The sequence below is a fragment of the Haliaeetus leucocephalus genome, unplaced genomic scaffold (assembly GCF_000737465.1).
Source record: "Haliaeetus leucocephalus isolate CR32 unplaced genomic scaffold, Haliaeetus_leucocephalus-4.0 Scaffold495, whole genome shotgun sequence".
In the NCBI taxonomy this organism is placed as follows: Eukaryota; Metazoa; Chordata; class Aves; order Accipitriformes; family Accipitridae; genus Haliaeetus; species Haliaeetus leucocephalus.
In genome coordinates, this window is record NW_010972931.1 from 6,856,446 (window position 1) to 6,873,100 (window position 16,655).

At 40.1% G+C, this 16,655-nt stretch overlaps 1 protein-coding gene across 1 annotated transcript in view; it reads right to left on the reverse strand.

Annotated features, from left to right (window-relative positions):
• Nucleotides 1-4,264: 4,264 nt before the first annotated feature.
• The window catches only part of CNOT11 (CCR4-NOT transcription complex, subunit 11), a 12,493-nt gene continuing 102 nt past the window's right edge, over nt 4,265-16,655 (reverse strand). Inside the window, exons 1-7 of the mRNA XM_010575721.1 lie at nt 16,314-16,655; nt 15,406-15,570; nt 10,958-11,110; nt 10,172-10,374; nt 9,219-9,421; nt 7,278-7,374; nt 4,265-4,612 (exon numbers count right to left, since the gene is read on the reverse strand). The exon at nt 16,314-16,655 is cut by the window's right edge and continues 102 nt beyond it. Of these exons, the coding sequence (XP_010574023.1) occupies nt 4,415-4,612; nt 7,278-7,374; nt 9,219-9,421; nt 10,172-10,374; nt 10,958-11,110; nt 15,406-15,570; nt 16,314-16,641 (1,347 nt within the window). The 5' untranslated portion in view covers nt 16,642-16,655 and the 3' untranslated portion in view covers nt 4,265-4,414. The remainder of the gene's footprint in view (nt 4,613-7,277; nt 7,375-9,218; nt 9,422-10,171; nt 10,375-10,957; nt 11,111-15,405; nt 15,571-16,313) is intronic.

Consider the following 16,655-nt stretch of genomic DNA (forward strand, 5'->3'; position numbering starts at 1 on the left):
TTTAACTACAGTGAGAATGCTTTTAATCCATGCCAACTTAATAAATTGGGCACCAGTATATTCTTGCCGAAGCTGGGTTGTGCAGAGGAGCTCAGCAAGTGTGTAGCAGTGGTTACCCCTGTGGTTCAGAGGATGTCTGAGGCAGTGTCTATACTTGCAAGTTTTGATGAGCTCGATCAGAAGCGAAAGGTGTTGGTTTTACGTGATGATGGCAACAGATAGGACACAACAGGTTGGGCTGATGATTTAGCTGCCCCATAAAAGCAGACTTCTGACTAGACATGCAACTACTGTTGGCATTACCAACTGTACTTTGAAGTATACACCAGTAGGTTAAGAACGGCATTCTGAATTTGTGGAATATTTTTTCAGTTGTTGCCACAATGTGTAATACAAACGTTTTTGTTACACATCAACATCCCAAGTGTTGGTAAAACTGGGAATTCTTGCTCAACAGAGCCTTTAGCACCCTGAATGAAGCCAGTAATGATATTGTGGTGATGGCTAGGTGGGTGTTTGGGGGGGGTGTTTGCTTTTGGGGTGGGTTTTTGGGGGTGCTTTTTTGGTTTGGTGGGGTTGTTTTGTGGAGAGGTTGCATGTGTAGTTTTCATTGGTTTGATTTTCAGCACTTGGCACTGAATGCAGTTTTTCTGTGCTGGATGAAGATACTGAGATCAATAAGAACATACTGACTCTGCAGCTCTACAAAGAGAGGTGGAACTGAAATCTAGTAGAGGAGTCAGCTGGCAATATCTCATCGGGTTAACCTGGAGGGAGTGGAGTTCTTGGTGTTGGCTGCTGAGTGAATGAAATTTTGTTGGCAGCTTCACAAGAGACGTTCTCTACCGTTTGTCTCCCTGCAGCCACCAGGCTGGGCGAGACTTTGCACAATGGCTTGGACTGATTTAATAGCTTGCTGTTACAAGAAGAGAGTGGTCCTTTCTGGTTTTTCTTTTCTGCTCTATTTACTTTGCTCTGCCTCCCATTCAGATTAAGAGTATGTGATGAACTAGTTCAGCTTAAGTGGCAGAAAATTAAATCTATCAAAGTTGTATTTTAACAAGCCAGGAAGCTGAATATCCTTACTGTGCAATTAACTGAGTTTGAGCTGGGCTAAGGGGATGAGGAGTTGGGGTGGAGGAGGAAAGAGCAAGACTCTCCCCTTGATGCAGTTTTAAAATAGTGCCATGGTGAATTACAATTCCTGAAATGGAAGATGGCAGCAGCATATTATTTTTATTTTTAACCAGAATGCCCGTAAAAATTGTAACATGTCTTCTCTCCTTGAGACTGATCTTTACTAGATGTGTTCTTTTCTCTCATAGGTGATGTGTGAAGATTTGGTAATTGGAACTGTAGATTAAACATGCACAAATCAAGCTGAAGGCTTTTGGTTTTGTTCAGTATGGGTCCTGATCTCTCTCCTCAGATATCCTGCTGTATTGCAAAACTTAATTTGAGAAAGTTTTAAAAGTAGAATGTCTCTATAATTGCATGTGTTTGTGTGACGAATGCATTGCCTGGAAACTGTCCATTGTACTTCCATTGGATCTGAAGCTACTTTTCACCATCTGAAACATGGTAATGATACTGCATTTTTAAATGAGCATATCCTTCTTAATTCAGAAGAGCAAAATAATTTGAGTTCGCATCATTTTGTTAGTCTGAAGCTTAAGTCCAAAACTTTGAAGCCAGTTACTTCTACTATAAAAATAACTGCAGAGAACCATTTGAACTTGCCAGTCTGTCAGCAGCTATTCACAATTGACTGTCTTTTATGGTAACCTTGTACTAACTTGGTTGCATTGTTTGGATTAAGCACTGGGCTATGTCTTTTCCATTGTGTATGTACAACTGTAAGAATGTCAAGTTATGCATTGTTGTTGTAACTTAGTGGTTAAAAGCTCAAATTCCATAATAAATTATACAGACCTTTTAAAAAGCAATGTCTGAGAAGCTTGAGGGGTTTTGTTTTCTTTGCTACACTTCTGTAAATGGATCTGAGCTACTCAGCACAAAACAAGTTCATGCTGGGTAGCTAAGGGGGAGATCCTTTCAGCATATTGTGGAGTTTTTGCCATGTAGGTTGGTTGCTAGATGCCCACCCAGCTGCTCTCACTTTCCCCCTGTCCTATTGAGGAGGGAGAAAATAAGATGGAAAAAGTCATGGGTCATGATAAGAAACAGTTACTGGCAAAACAGATGTGACTTGATGAAAACTAATTTATTGCTGTTTAAAAATAGAGTAGGATAGTGAGAAACAAAGACAAAACTGAAACTACCCTTCTTCCTAGGCTCAGCTTCATTCCTTTACTCCTGACTCTTCTACCTCTCCCTTCCCTGTGAGCAGTGGCAGGGGAAGGAAGGTTGTGGTCAGTCTGTAACATCTGGTCTCTGCTCTTCCCTCCTCACCCTTTTCCCCTGCCCCGTTGTGAGCTCCCTCCCTGGGGCTGCAGCCCTCCAAGCACTGCTCCAGTGTGGATCCTCTCCATGGGGTTCAGACTGCTCCAGGGTTATTGCAGAGGTGCCAAGGGCCTCAGCTGGCCACCCTGCAGCCCCCTCCCTCCCCAAACTTGCCATGTAAACCCAAGACAAATTTGGGAAAGCAGGGCTTGCCCTTCCCTAACAAGCAAACAATGCAGAAGTGTACAGCAAATTCAGTAACAAGTCTGAATGTTTTCATCAATGCACAGGGCTTTGAAATTAATATACTACAGAAGTACTCATGATAAAATCATAAAACTTTTTTTATAGTTAGAGGACAAATCTGGGGATTTATGGATGTCAGTATAACTCAAGCAAATACCATGAAGTGGCAGAAGAGCTAGGCTTTTGCTATAGTATCATAGCAACCTTTTTTTTTTTTCTGCAAGGCTTAAATTCTTTTAAAATAATTCTGTAAATAAATCATAATGCCTTGAAGCAGTGGGCATCAGTTTTCTGATGAAGCCTATTACTTTGTCATATGCTGTAGTACTAAAGTTCCAAACAAAAGCCTAAAAATCTATATAAAGTGGGGTTTTAGCCATGTTTTTGAAGAGCAGTACTAGTACATAGAAGATAGTCAACTTTACATCTACTACAGTTGAAGTACAAGCATTAAGGTACAAATTTAGAGCACAAAGCTAGGTTAACTGTTGCTGCTAACAATTACTTACAGCAATGATCTTGATCTTCTTTTACAAGGAATGTCTAGCATTGGAACAGACCTTAAATAAATGCTACTTTAGTTGGCCTAATGCCTCTTAACTCTGGGAAGCTATACAAGTCTAACCCCTAATGATTAGCGAACACTTCTCACAGAACTTCTTACCAAAAGACTATGCTGCATGAGATGAGAGATCAATGGGATTTTCAATCCAAGCAATTTAGCAACTTAAATTACTTGCAAAGAGAAAGCCAAAAAGACAGTCTTGACCTTGCATTATTGATCTTGTACTTCATAAAAATTTGAGAAGCAGATGCAGACTTAAAGCAGCTTTCATTTATCAAGCAGCATTAAATGAGAACGAGCTAGCTTTTCAAGTTATTGTCCTTTTCAGTCTCCAAGCTTAAGTAACAGCAGCTATTCTACAATCAGCTTAAAATAATACTTTAGCAGACTCCCTCCCCAGTTTCCCCAACACCTGGCATCCAACACCTGAATGGTACTCTAAATATATGCTTTAGAAGGAAGAGGCTATTTTAATTTTGGTAGCCACAGAGCAACTGCCTGTGCAAGTTTTGAAGTGAGAAGATGCTCACGACTTGGGGTTTTTATGGAAGAACTGAGACCATCTTTCCTCAGTGAAACATTCTTACAAGCATGAAGTAGGTGTGGTACTTCAACTACTGATGGTGTGAGGCCAGTGATTTTGAAAAGAGTACCGCTCTGAGCCTGCAGCACCCAACACTTCATTTCTGCCACATAAAGATAAGCCCTTAGCTTTTTCTAATCAAGACAGACTTTCCCTTACTCACCAAAACCAGCATGCATTATTAGAAGTTGTATCCAGCTCCTAGAAGTTCTTATACAGTAAAGAAAAGGCAAACAGGAACTGAAATTACTTACCTTGACACAAGTTGACTTTAGTTATTCACAGTTTTGGACACACAATGAGTGCCAGATTAATACTTAAATTTGCTGTGAAACAGCAAGTATCATTTACATTCTCTCTGGAATTAGAGCCTGTAGTTCAGGACTTGCATATGACATACAGAGTTTAACCCATCATCAAAACCAGCATAAGTGCAAGGCCTAACACATTTCACAAACTCAAGCATGTGTATCAGAAAAAGCATTATTTATTGTTTAAATGCATAAAATGCTATTTATAATGTATTACATCATTAATCCAGTGATTTAAGTTTAAAATATACAATTAATTGGCATAGAACACTGGCAGGGTTGGGTTTTTTGCCAGTAACAGTGATTTTATTTTGATGTTTTTGTCTCTGATGGATTTTCCCCAGTGTCTAGTGTCTTCAGCAATCTGAAAAGGCCAGCTGCTTCTCGTATCCGACTGAACTCAATACAGAATGCTTGCACTTCTATAAACAAGTCCTGTACATTAATAATTTTGTTTCTGATTAAAGACTGAAGAAAGACACAAACAAGACGTACCAGGCGGTTCTGAAACAGAAGAGACACGGTTTCATGATCCAAATAAATATTTGCAAGCAAGCCAGCTGAAGGACTGTTGGCCCTCAGCAGTACAACCAAGGCATTTCTGGAGCAATTCAGCTTCAGCAGTTAACTTGTTCCCAAGCCCTGTATGTGCTGCCCCTACTCTTCCATCTCCCATACTACTTTATTTAAAAAGTGGATTCCTCTGCTTTATAGTACTATACTTCTGGATACAGGAGCTTTCCAAAGATTGATCCCATGCACAAATTAAGCTCCAGGTCTACCTACACGCTGTACTTTTAATTTCTTTATTACATCATCTCTGAATAAAGTCAGAGAGATGGGATCATAGCTTAAGATCATGTCATCACTAGGGTCTTGCTTAGTCTTATTTTCTACAGTAAGACCATAAAGAAAAATGAACAAGCTTCACATCTCAAAATTCCCCAGTCACCACATGATTAAGGCACTCCAGATGGGAAGCGACAGCAACAGAACTGATCCCAAACTTGCTTCGTGAGAAGCGCTTTATTGCTGAATTAGCACATGACCCTCTTGCTCTCTTAGAAGGAAAGACAGTACCAGGGACACCTAATCCAAGAACATGCCTCAGAGCTCATGGCTCATTTCCCACCTGATCCAGTGAAAAGATGGGATTGCAGAAGTGTTCTCCCTTACTAAGGGCTGCTTAGGTAACACCTTGAAGAGCACACTGGGAGTTGGGAAGCGGAGACCTAGGAACTGGCACGTACAATTTGTCATACGCAGATCCAGTCACTAATCATTCACTTTATACAGAGTGCATTTTTCAAGGACAAAAGCAGATCTTACTTTACCATTAAAGTGGTCTCGTACTTCACATTGTGAGAAAGAGCTGAACCCAAACCTTTCTCTAAAAGCAACTATATACATGAACAATGTTTATCAGACAGAACTGAGGGGACTTGATAGATTAAGTGTCCAAGTATTTTAGATTATTTGACACTGAAAATAAGCTATTAACTATTTTTACAGGAACTGAGCCTACTACTACAAAATTTGCTACCTATACCAACAGAATTCAGAAACTGAACAAGTTATTTCCTTCACTGCAATTAAAAGGCATCACATTCTCTGCAACACACATTAGTTACAGGAGTAACTGTAATAACTGAGGAACACTGAAACTCAGAACAAAAGTACAAATGCAAGATACTGGCTGAATCCCAGTCTCTGAGGATCATGCCTCTTTCACTTCCAATAGGAGTGTTTTTGTACCATGCTTTTCAAACAAAACATCTTGTGTCTCAGGTGCTGTGAGGCCTCATACACAGTATTAACATGTTAGATCTCAAGTTTTGCACGCTACTTGGTGATCAGTATGTGTTCCTTGACCCTCTGTTCTTTTTTTGTCCCATGTGCCTGAAGCACAGCTGCTATATGCCCTCAGCAGCCCCTCTGAACACAGCATCCCACCCTGTGGGCATATTTGCAGCTGCAGCCCAGGTATGCTGTTATTTTCCTATTCTGCTACTAAATGTAACAGGCACGGGTATTCAGCAGGTCACAGATCAAGCCACGCATATGTATCTGGCAGAGTCCCAAAGCAGAGAAGCATCAGCAGCCACCAAAAGATAACAAATGGTTAGTCATCATCTGGAAGGGTACTGAGAACAAGACAGGGAGATTTTTGCTGCTATCTATCTAAAACCACATTGCACCCATATCCTGTGTACTGCACGCAATTTTTGTCTCTGCAGCTTAAGGATATAGTAGAGCTAGAGAAGGCACTAGAGAAGGACACCAAAAAAGCTTAAGGAAAAGGAATAGCTGCCTTGTTGCAAGAGACTAAAGAAGTTGCAGTCCTTCAGTATTGAGAGGAAAAAGCTGAAGCAGGACTTGGTCAAGATTCACAAAGCCTTGGGTAAACTGAACATGGAACTCCTTTTTACCAATGATGTACCCAAGAAAGCAAGTTCTACAGGGCACTTGATGAAACCAACAGATTGGTTTAGGATAGAAGGAAGTACCTCACACAGCATGTAGACAACCTGGCATGCCAAAGGTGTGGAAACCTCCCCAGGGGGTAAAGATCCTTGAAGTGGCTACAATTTGCATGCTGATACTGAGGAATTATGACAGGCTTGGGAAGCAGAGAGTATGGTGTTAGAAAGACAGAAAACAGAAGGTTTTTAGTTCTTTGAGGATATCTGCAAGCTGTTGTAGGTCACGATGGAAGGGCAAGACTTCCACCTGAGTTTTGTAACACTACCTCAAAGGTCTGGAAGTGGTGGGCACGCTTGTACAGAAAAGAAACTTGAAGCTTAAAACTAAGCAGAAAGCAAACAACGCTGGGGGTGAAGAAAAGTCAAAGTGAGTGACAGATAAACCTTTTGCATATAAGGACCCGAGCCACATAAAACTGCAGTTTTGCCAGGGAGAAGTGTATTATGTCTACAGAAAAACAGGGAACAGTAATTACCTGTGAAGTCTCATAAAAAGGTGAAGAAACATCTGTTAAACACTATGAAGAACTGCATAGTGTGTTAGGGAAAAAAATACCCATGCCTTTGAAATAAAGAGGCAGTAAGACAGGATTAAGTTATTGTATCAGGCTTATAAAACCTCAGCATATGGTACACAGAGCAATATATGGGACCCTTTTTCCTAACCAATTTACTAAAGTACTCACCTGCATATATTTGTCTTTAATCTGTTCACAGGTGGAGATACAATTGGAGATATAAAGATGAATAAATTCAGGTGGGAGATCAACTGCAGTAGTAAGCCTGTTCAAATTAAAAATATCCAGTGGTTTATGAAGCTATGAATCTAGTGATTCCACTGCAAAACAGATGAGTTAGACCTGTGATACTAGTTTATTCCCAGTCATGTCATACAGAGCTGATTCCTGACAGCTTCCACAGAAATATTTCTAATAATTTTAATTTCTTCATTAAGAGTCCAAAACATTTTTTTAAACTCTGACACAGTACAGAAGCTGAGTTAGATTGGGTTTCTAGTATATTTGACACACCTACAAACATCTGCTGTATATTACAGAAATGAATCAATGATACTAGTTCCCAATTTATGCATGAAGCACCAAAGCTGTCCAAGTACCATGATGCTTCTGCAATAAGCACTGCAATACAATTTTGCTTATTCATATTTGAATTTCAGGTACTGAATCTAGATGCTGAACTCTTTCCTTAAGCATACAACCAGAATAACTCCTTTATTACAGCAAAAGATCAGTTTCCTTAGTTCCTTCAGATCCAAATTTTAGTCCTAGGGACTGAAACAATATGAATATCTACAGCTCAAATAAAAGAGACCCTGACTAAATTAAAATGTTAACTGGAGATTAATGATGCATGATAATCTCAGAAGCTTCTTACTAAGAAGAATTGGAGAACTATTGCATCAAAGAATGATACTCTTCAGAGGGAGTGACAGTCACTACAGTGACAAAACCGTACACATTCAGTAAGTGGTCATTTTGGAAGTCAGTTAAACTTGCGGCTTCCTGGGACATAGGACACATACTTGCTAGTGAAATTTATATAGTAACCAGGAACCTGATGTCTGAATAAAAGTTTAGACATATTAGAGATTGCAGTGACACTCCCTTAAGTAATAACCATTTTAAATACTGTTTTGAGCTGAACATATCAAACAGTTTGATAAAATGATTTTCTAGTAATTATCAACTCCAGTTAAAGTTATCCACAACACAATATGTATTTCCCCATTCTTTTCAAAGTAGAAACACTTTGCTAATATTAAAGAGTAACACAGTGTTTTCTTTGAATAAGCCTCTCCATTCTTGGAGCAGGGACTGAAAGATTAACCAGCATAGCACCTGTGCAAGAGAAGTGTGCTTTTTACCACACCTAATATGGTAAAATATGGTAGGTTATAAATAGTTAATATAAAATATTATTTATGTCCATTAAAACAAAATATTTTATATTAATTATTTATCATTTTATATAATAACATGTATGCCTCCACCATCACATCTTTCTGCTGGGCAATTGTGGGTTTTTTTCCTATTAAGTTGCACTTTTGCTACTGCTAATAGGAAGCTGTTAACATTACAGTAATATTTTTAAATGGCACTGCTGTAAAAAGGAACTTAAAAATTGGCAGTGTTCTCTGAACTTAGGATTGAGGATGTTTGGGAGGTTCAATTCTTTATTACAAACCCAAAGCTAACTTTGCAAACTTCATCTGGACTAAAATAAGAGGGTTTTTTTCTTTAACTACAGGCATCATCCATAAGGAACTACACAAAAAGCAAGTAAAGCCTTAGGCAGTCCAGTAGTCATAGAAAGTGACAAATCCACAGCACTCTTCCTCTGCAGGATTAATCAAAGCACACTAAGTTTTATTAAAAAAGTATTAAAAAACACCACAAAAAGCACTGAGAAATTGAAAAGTGTATGACAGTTTGATACTCTTTTCCTTCACTGTAATCTGACTAGTCATTTCTTCAATTCCTGTTACTTTTGGCAGTCTTTGGAATGCATCCAAATACAGCCCTGTGGCCAGCCTCACAATGACTTAATAACTGTTCAGTTATTTTACATACTTAAGGAAACCTTCTTAGATGTGAGATAGAACTCACCGATTTACAACTTCCATTGAATGTAAGGACATGTCCATGTTGACCAAGACAGAAAAATACTCTGTTATCTGACTAGACTGCATCAGTTTCAGCAACATTTCTATAGCTACTAAAGGATTGTTTTCAACCAGGTCTGGCAATTTGGCAGGAGTGAGACCAATATGGTAAACAAGCTTGGGGTCCTTTTCCAGTTCTCCAAGGAGCTGCAAAGAAAAAAAAAAAAAACCTCAGTTGGGGGTTTTTTCCTTAACTATTCACCTTAGCACTTGAAGAAACTGCTATAATACATCTAAGCTACAGGAGAATGATAACCCTAGATCAGGGTCTATTGAAAGACATTGGAGGTATACTTTAAAATGTCTACGTAAAGGCAACTGTGCCCATAAAACCTTTAATAAGGCATTTAGTAGTCTTTCATCAGTGGGTGGGAAGGAAGGGAGGAAAAAAAAACATGAAAAGTTTCAGCCTTCTTTAGTTTCCTGTCCAGCAAAAAGAAACCTCAATTTTGAGTTCACTGTTGTCAGAAAAAGTTCTTCAAATAAAGGATATTCTATAGTGCTAGCATAATGATTATCAGAAGAGCCCACTGAAATCAGGGGTAATACTATCAAACTGAGAAAAAAAAAATATTCGGTGTTGGCATTTCTGAAATAATTACTTATCAAAAGCTTCCACAGAAGCATGAACAACTTTGTTATAAGAAGATTTTTCCATGCAGAAGAATATTGGTGCCACTTATTGATCAACTGTAACTATGTCCAGTCGATGCTATGAAGTTTAAAGATTTCTTCCTTATTCATGCAAACCCAAGTCAAAACTCTTGGGTTTTTACAATTTAAAGTCCTTGGAGTTTCCTGAATCCAAACACAGATCAGTGAAAGTGATCCAAGTTTTCAAAAAACACATGAGTTAGCTTGTTAGAAAATAATTTTCAACAGAAAAGTGCACAATACCTGTGTTTGCTGTGGGGAAGTCAAGGGACTTTTAAAAGCTTTTGCCATGATTCTCTTTATCTCAACTCCAGTGCTGTTCTTAACACACATTGACTTATCCCACTGAATTGTGTGATCTGGCTCTATTGGATTTAACCATGCCAGTTCATCCTCACATATATGGAGCGGAGGGGGTGGTCGAATAAACTCTGGTCGAAAGTGACCTGAAATGGCAACAACATGAAACTTTTTTTTTTTTTAAGCTTCGGGTATTCCGTTTTACATCAGTACAAAAAGATGACCCACAAAGCCCCCCTTTCTTTAAGCTATTATAACACTGAGAACAGCATTACAATCTTATTTGCCTCCCAGAAAAACATTTATTTCCGATTTTTAGTGATGCTGTTACATCAGCCTGTTTTTTCCTCTTGATTCAGATCACTAAGTTACTGATTCTATGGTCTTTTTTCCTTCCACAGTAACTGCTTCTTTGGAAGGTGTTAACAGTCAATGCAGCTCTTAGTGTAGGGGACTAAGACCTGAGGGGCATCAGACACAGTGTTTTAGCCAACAGATGACACAGGTAATGGCTTGAAGACAGGCTCCAGATTTTTAAAAGTCTGGAAACGTGAACACTATGAAGTCTGATCTGGAGAGAGCCTGACACAGTTTTGCACTGCTTCATTCATCTTCATTCCCATTTCATACCTTGGAAATACTTCTGAATTACATTACATTTCATCTGGAAAAGTATAATGACATAGCACATCATAAGTTACAGAAACAAAGATGTGAAAATGCACATACTTTCTATAGGAGGTTTTGGTCCACTCACTAAGGCTTCCGTGATCTGGGAGGCAACGGAGCTGTCAAAACCGGAGTTGGAAGAATCTGGGTCAGGATCGCTGAGAATACTGGGGAAGCTGGCCTTGCTCTGTGTTGGCAACTCAGACTGACGTTCTGAAAGAAGGCCAGTGCATAATATTAAAGCATAAAATTGAAACAGAGGTGCCTGGAATACTAAGGTAGTGAGAAACAAGCAGCTTTAGAGGAGAATTGGCTTTAAAAAAAAAAAAAGATGTAACATCAACATGAAATTTAGTACTGTGTCAGGCAGCTAGTACTCAGAGTGCCAGCTGACAGGCAAGGGACAGAGGTATGCAGCAAGGATAAAGAAGATAAAGAAACGAATCTGAAATGTAGTCTTGGCTTTAGAAAAGGTAAGTAACTGATGTAATCTGCATCTAAAAGCACATTAGTAGGTTCACATGGTACTCCTGAAAGAGTTCACATGCTGTATCTAGTTTTGCAATCATTTCTTCTCAGAGCAGGGAAGTGAAAGATCTACACAGATACATTTACAGACTCTGCAATGATAATGGTCATACTAGACCTGAATTCAGCTATTCAAATTTGTCCAACACATTTCACTGGCATTGCGTAAGCTACTTTTGCATTCACTGTCAAGCTGTAAGTGCTTGGTGAAAAAAAGATGGGAGTTTAATGGTTATGTGATTCTACATACATCATCATTAACACAAACCTGAGAGCAGCTGAAAGTGTCCCTTTAAAGGCCAAATTACAGACCATAAACAAGTTACATAAAAATAATATTAAGGTTAGTATATACAGCTGACAACTTGAAGAAACTGGCCAGAAAGAAACTATGGGGCTCAATATTCACACTGTTAGATTTTTCTGTCTTGTTCTTCTCTCGTAATCTACAACTCTTCTGTACCTGAAGACTTAATGGCTGATCTTCTATATTCCCTGTACTATTTTGAGATGTTTTCCATTGCTTTGGCAAAAAAACTCAACAGAAAAAAAACAGAAAAAACACTACAGACCATCACCTCACACACCTTCCCCCCCCAGCCCTTTAACATAGAAGAGCAAGGAGCATATTAAGCCTTAAGTAATCTGAAGTCCATAATTGTTGGTACCATGCAAAGAATCCCTTGAAAAAGTTCCACATGAAACTAACCACCACTCCTTTTCCTGACTAATTAAGTGTAGTGCTCTCAGATTTAGTGTACTGTCCCTATCACTTCTAAGCAAAGTGTGCTTGCTCCTTTTCGTGCAACCACGTTGACCCTTCCCAGCTTCTCACGCCTATGAACTATTTCATATGACTCCAACCAAATCCATGAGACACACTGAATCTGTGAGTGACAAAAAGATCATCAAAACAAAGCACCACCCACTGCTAACTTCTTTTTTGGCTTTCTGGCCTACTTGATCCAATTATTTCAGATCATGCAAACATTTGCATATATGCTCACTGAAGCAGCACAGCAGGGTATGTTTTTCTGTTAAAGGCAACAACTAGCATACTCTTTAGTTATTTTAAAAAAAAACAATTTTAAAGTCAAAGTCCAAATAAGCTGGTTTATAAAATGTGTCTTCTACTTTATAAACTGTTTGAAACTCATCTTGTGAGTACTTTCATTTAGCCACTGAACAGAAGGGTTGATTTAACACATGAAGTTTGGGGCGGGGTGGGGGGGGAAGCACTGGGCATCATTTTTAAGTCTTTTCATTTATAGTCTAGAACTTAAATCCATCAGTCAGTAAGTCACTGATTTGTTTGTATCCTCATAATCTCAAATGATTAATGATGCTTAATTAGAAATATAAAAGTTTACGATACAGTCCCTCGATTCACTGATTTTAGCAGTCTGCACAAGCCCCTATATGCATTGAAGCTCAAAAGCTCACCCTCACAGCTTCAAGAATTAGGGCTAGATCAACAGTTTCAGGTAAGCAGAAGCAAGAATTGGAACATGGCAATTTAACAGGAAAGAATATAGCATCCTGAACCAAGACATTTAAATTTAAAGAAATTAATCTGAAAACAGCACTTAGATTCCCTTATGGAGCTATTCTTTCTTCTTTTTACAGGTAAAAAGAAACTTTCTTTGATTCTTAAAGGAAAGCTCTACAATCTATTACAAACTTAACTTTAATACAGGTCAATTACTCTTAGATCAAATAAGGTTTAGCAGACAAAAAGTTAGGACCACTTTGCCAGAAGACCCATCTCTGCAACTACGAGAAAATTACATTTTTAATACAGTAACACACCAGATCAACAAAGCCAAGTTATAGGGAGAGACTGACGCTTGAATGAACTTCCTGTAGACCAAAGGGAGAAGAAAACAAAGCAAGTTTTAATACTCATTCCCAAAATGCTCTATTCTGACATTCTAGGTTGGGTTTGGTTTTGGGTTTTTTTGGGGGGGGGGGGGGGGAGGACACGGACACCCTAAAAGCAAAAAAACCCCCAAAACTAGAAAAAACACCATACAGCTGCAAGTGAATTGTCACAATGAGCTCAAGTTCAGAAGACAAGCCAAGTATTTTTTCCTCCCTTTACACAAAAAGGATTGGTATAGATACAGCGATTGAAAAAAAAATTAATGCTTTCTAAAGTATTTAAGTTGATTTTGCAGGTATATTCTAAAGCAAGTCAAAATCATTCTGCTCTAAATAGCCCTGAATTCATCTCAGGGACCACAATTTTGAAGGGTCACCAAGTCTTACACCTGTTCCGTGAAACATGAGGGGAAAGGGTAGAAACACAACACTGCAAATGCATTATCTAAGCACCATCATCCTGCACCAGCTTTAACCTGCATATTGAATCATTTGGAGAAATACACTGAAGACTTGTCAAAAACCTCACAGACCTTCCAAAACATGACAAACAGGCTGTCAAAAACCATCACAATATTAAAAAGAGCAAAAGATTTATCTTCTTAAGTGACTAGAAAGCAGACATTTATTCTGGAGAGCTACAGCAAGAAGTCTGAGAATGACAGCAGAAAGTTTTTTCAGATGCAGCTTGTTTTGTTACATAACTCCTACAAGTGTTCATAAGCAATTAATTATGCATGTTTACTGGATTATGTAAATAATGATAAAAGCACATCTTACAGGGCTTAATTTTGCAAAGCACCATTAATGACTTTGTATTGTACTTCAAGCCATCGGTGTCTTCCATTTTAAAAAAGGACAAATTAAAATGCGTGGCCTAGAATACCCATCCATACAACTACCATTTTGAGGTTCCCTACATGTTTCATTTTTAACAGGAACAAATTGTTCAGAAGGAAAACATAGTACCAAGCAGAAAACAAATAAAAACAAATGAAAAAAACTCCAGCCTTCTTTAAGGCATTACACATGCCTTATGGTAAAAACCACAAGTTACCTGAAGTTTCACAAAATCTGAATTCACTGAAGTGCTCTAGAAAACACAGACAGGATGAACAGAACAAGAACCAGAAGGGTTTGTCTCGCCCGTGATGGTATGTTAGGGTATTCAATTTGCATTTTCAAAAGATACCACAGTCTGGAAATAGTAGCTAAGGACACCAGAGGACATTTGTACACTGTGAATGAAGGACAGTATACCACAGCATAACAAGTCGATGTCAGATTCTACAGAAAAAATGACAATACCAAGATAGAACCGCAGGACAGAGAAAGCCTAGTTAGTGCCTGATGACCTCAGAGCAATAAACCACATTGTACAGATACAGAAGTGGGACGGTCAGTTTTCAAGCAAGCAGGTCCATTTGCACATACCTAGGAAAAAAACACTATTTTTTAGTGTTCAAATTGGCTCCTTGTTCCCAAGAGTATTTTCTATTTCAGATTAGCTCCAGCTGTGACTCATCAGTCAACGTGACCAGAACAATCAGTGTTCCTGCTCCTTTTCTCCTGTTAAACGATAAGCATCACATTGCTTTTCTTTTCAATCTAGTAAAAGTAGACCACCTTCCCACTCTTGAGCTAACGCTGTAAGATCTGACTTTATTTTATAAAACTGAAGATATAATTGTCATAGCCAATTTGCCAGGTACAGCTGAAGTACCGGTACATGGCAGTGTGACAGCTATGCCTGTTCTCTCATACTAGAAATACTGCAAAGAGTGAAGAGGGATAAAAATACATACACACAAAGTCACCCACAAAGTTTTAGATGAAAATCTTCCTATACTTGCAAAACGTTCTCATGTTTAATGCAGTAACAGATATGCTTAAAAAGCTGCTTGTTAAGTAGGATAAAACAGTTAAGACATAATCTCTGCTTAAAGTTTCTCTACGTGCTTGAACAGGGGCTTGAAGACCCTAAAGCACAGTTCGACCTTCTTCGTACTTAGGATAGACAAGAGCGTTTCTCAGGCAACAGCCACATTACAGTTAGCATTTCCGTTCATAAGCGGACCACAGCCGCAAATCTTCCTTACCTGCTAATGCCAGCTGAAGCCCACTTATATCCACTGACTGAGCCATGTTGCCCACGTCCATTGAAGCAATCTGCCGAGGAGTCTTCTTGAACAGTTCTCTAGGGGGGGCCAACATCAGTTGAGAAAGAAAGAATTTTTCTGGAGGAGTTATGGGAGGTAAGAAGCCTGTGGAGACACAATGAAAAACAACCCTCGATTTTTAAGGCAGCAACATTAATAGTTGCCATATGCCTCACGTAGAGCAAGCAAAACTAAACCACACGCGTTACTTAAGGCAAGATCGGTGCAGCTGAAGAGTCTTTGCGAGTACATACAAAGCTGTTACCTACTCAGCTCCTGCAGTGATGTAAAATGCGGGGGGTTGGACTAGACGATCTTTAGAGGTCCCTTCCAACCCAAACCATTCTGTGACAATACAGAGTTACACTGATGGGGATCATGCGTCTCGACACGCCACATCAGACGCTCAGTCAGTCACAGTGGTGAGCTTTCCCATTTGGCCAACCGGTGAGCTATTAAGTATGACCAGACACGGCAATTCGTACCGCAAGTGACAAAAGCAAATTTTTTCAGAAACTGGTTTACCCATCGCCGTCACGCTTGTATTTACCGACGCGGGGCAAAGCGTTTCAGGTATTTCTTTAAGAGGTCTGTTTCACAGCCTTAAAGCTGTCGGAGGCTTCCGACGACCTGCGGGTGTTCGGAAGGGCTTTCACCCGCCTGGGGCCAAGCGGCCGGCCCGACATCAAGCCCAGGGACCCTTCCCATGAAAGAGTCCCACGGCTTTTTATCCCCAAGGCGGGAAGCCGGGACGGGGCAGCGCTAAGGAAGCCGCCCAAGCGCTGTCCCCGCCGGGAGGGCTCCTCCGTCCGTGTGTCCCGTCCCCCCCTCCCCGGGGCCGGACGCACCTGAGAGCGGCGTCCGCTCCGCCTCGTCGCCTCCGCGCTCGGGCGCGGGGTTGAGGAGGTGGGCGAAGACGGCGGCGAAGGGGTTGGCGGCGAGGGGCTCGGTGCGGTACATCTCCCAGAGGAGGTAGAGGGCGGTGAGGCGCTGCGCCGGGCTGGGCAGCAGGTCGGGCTGCTGCAGCAGGAGGACGAGGACGGAGCCCAGGCGGAAGTGCTCGGCCTTGCCGAAGTAGTGGTGGAAGGCGCTGGAGAGGCCCTCGAAGGTGCTGCCCCCCGCCTCCTCCGACACGATGCTCAGCAGGCTCGACAGCTCCTTCGGCGACAGGCTCATCCTGCCGCCCGCCG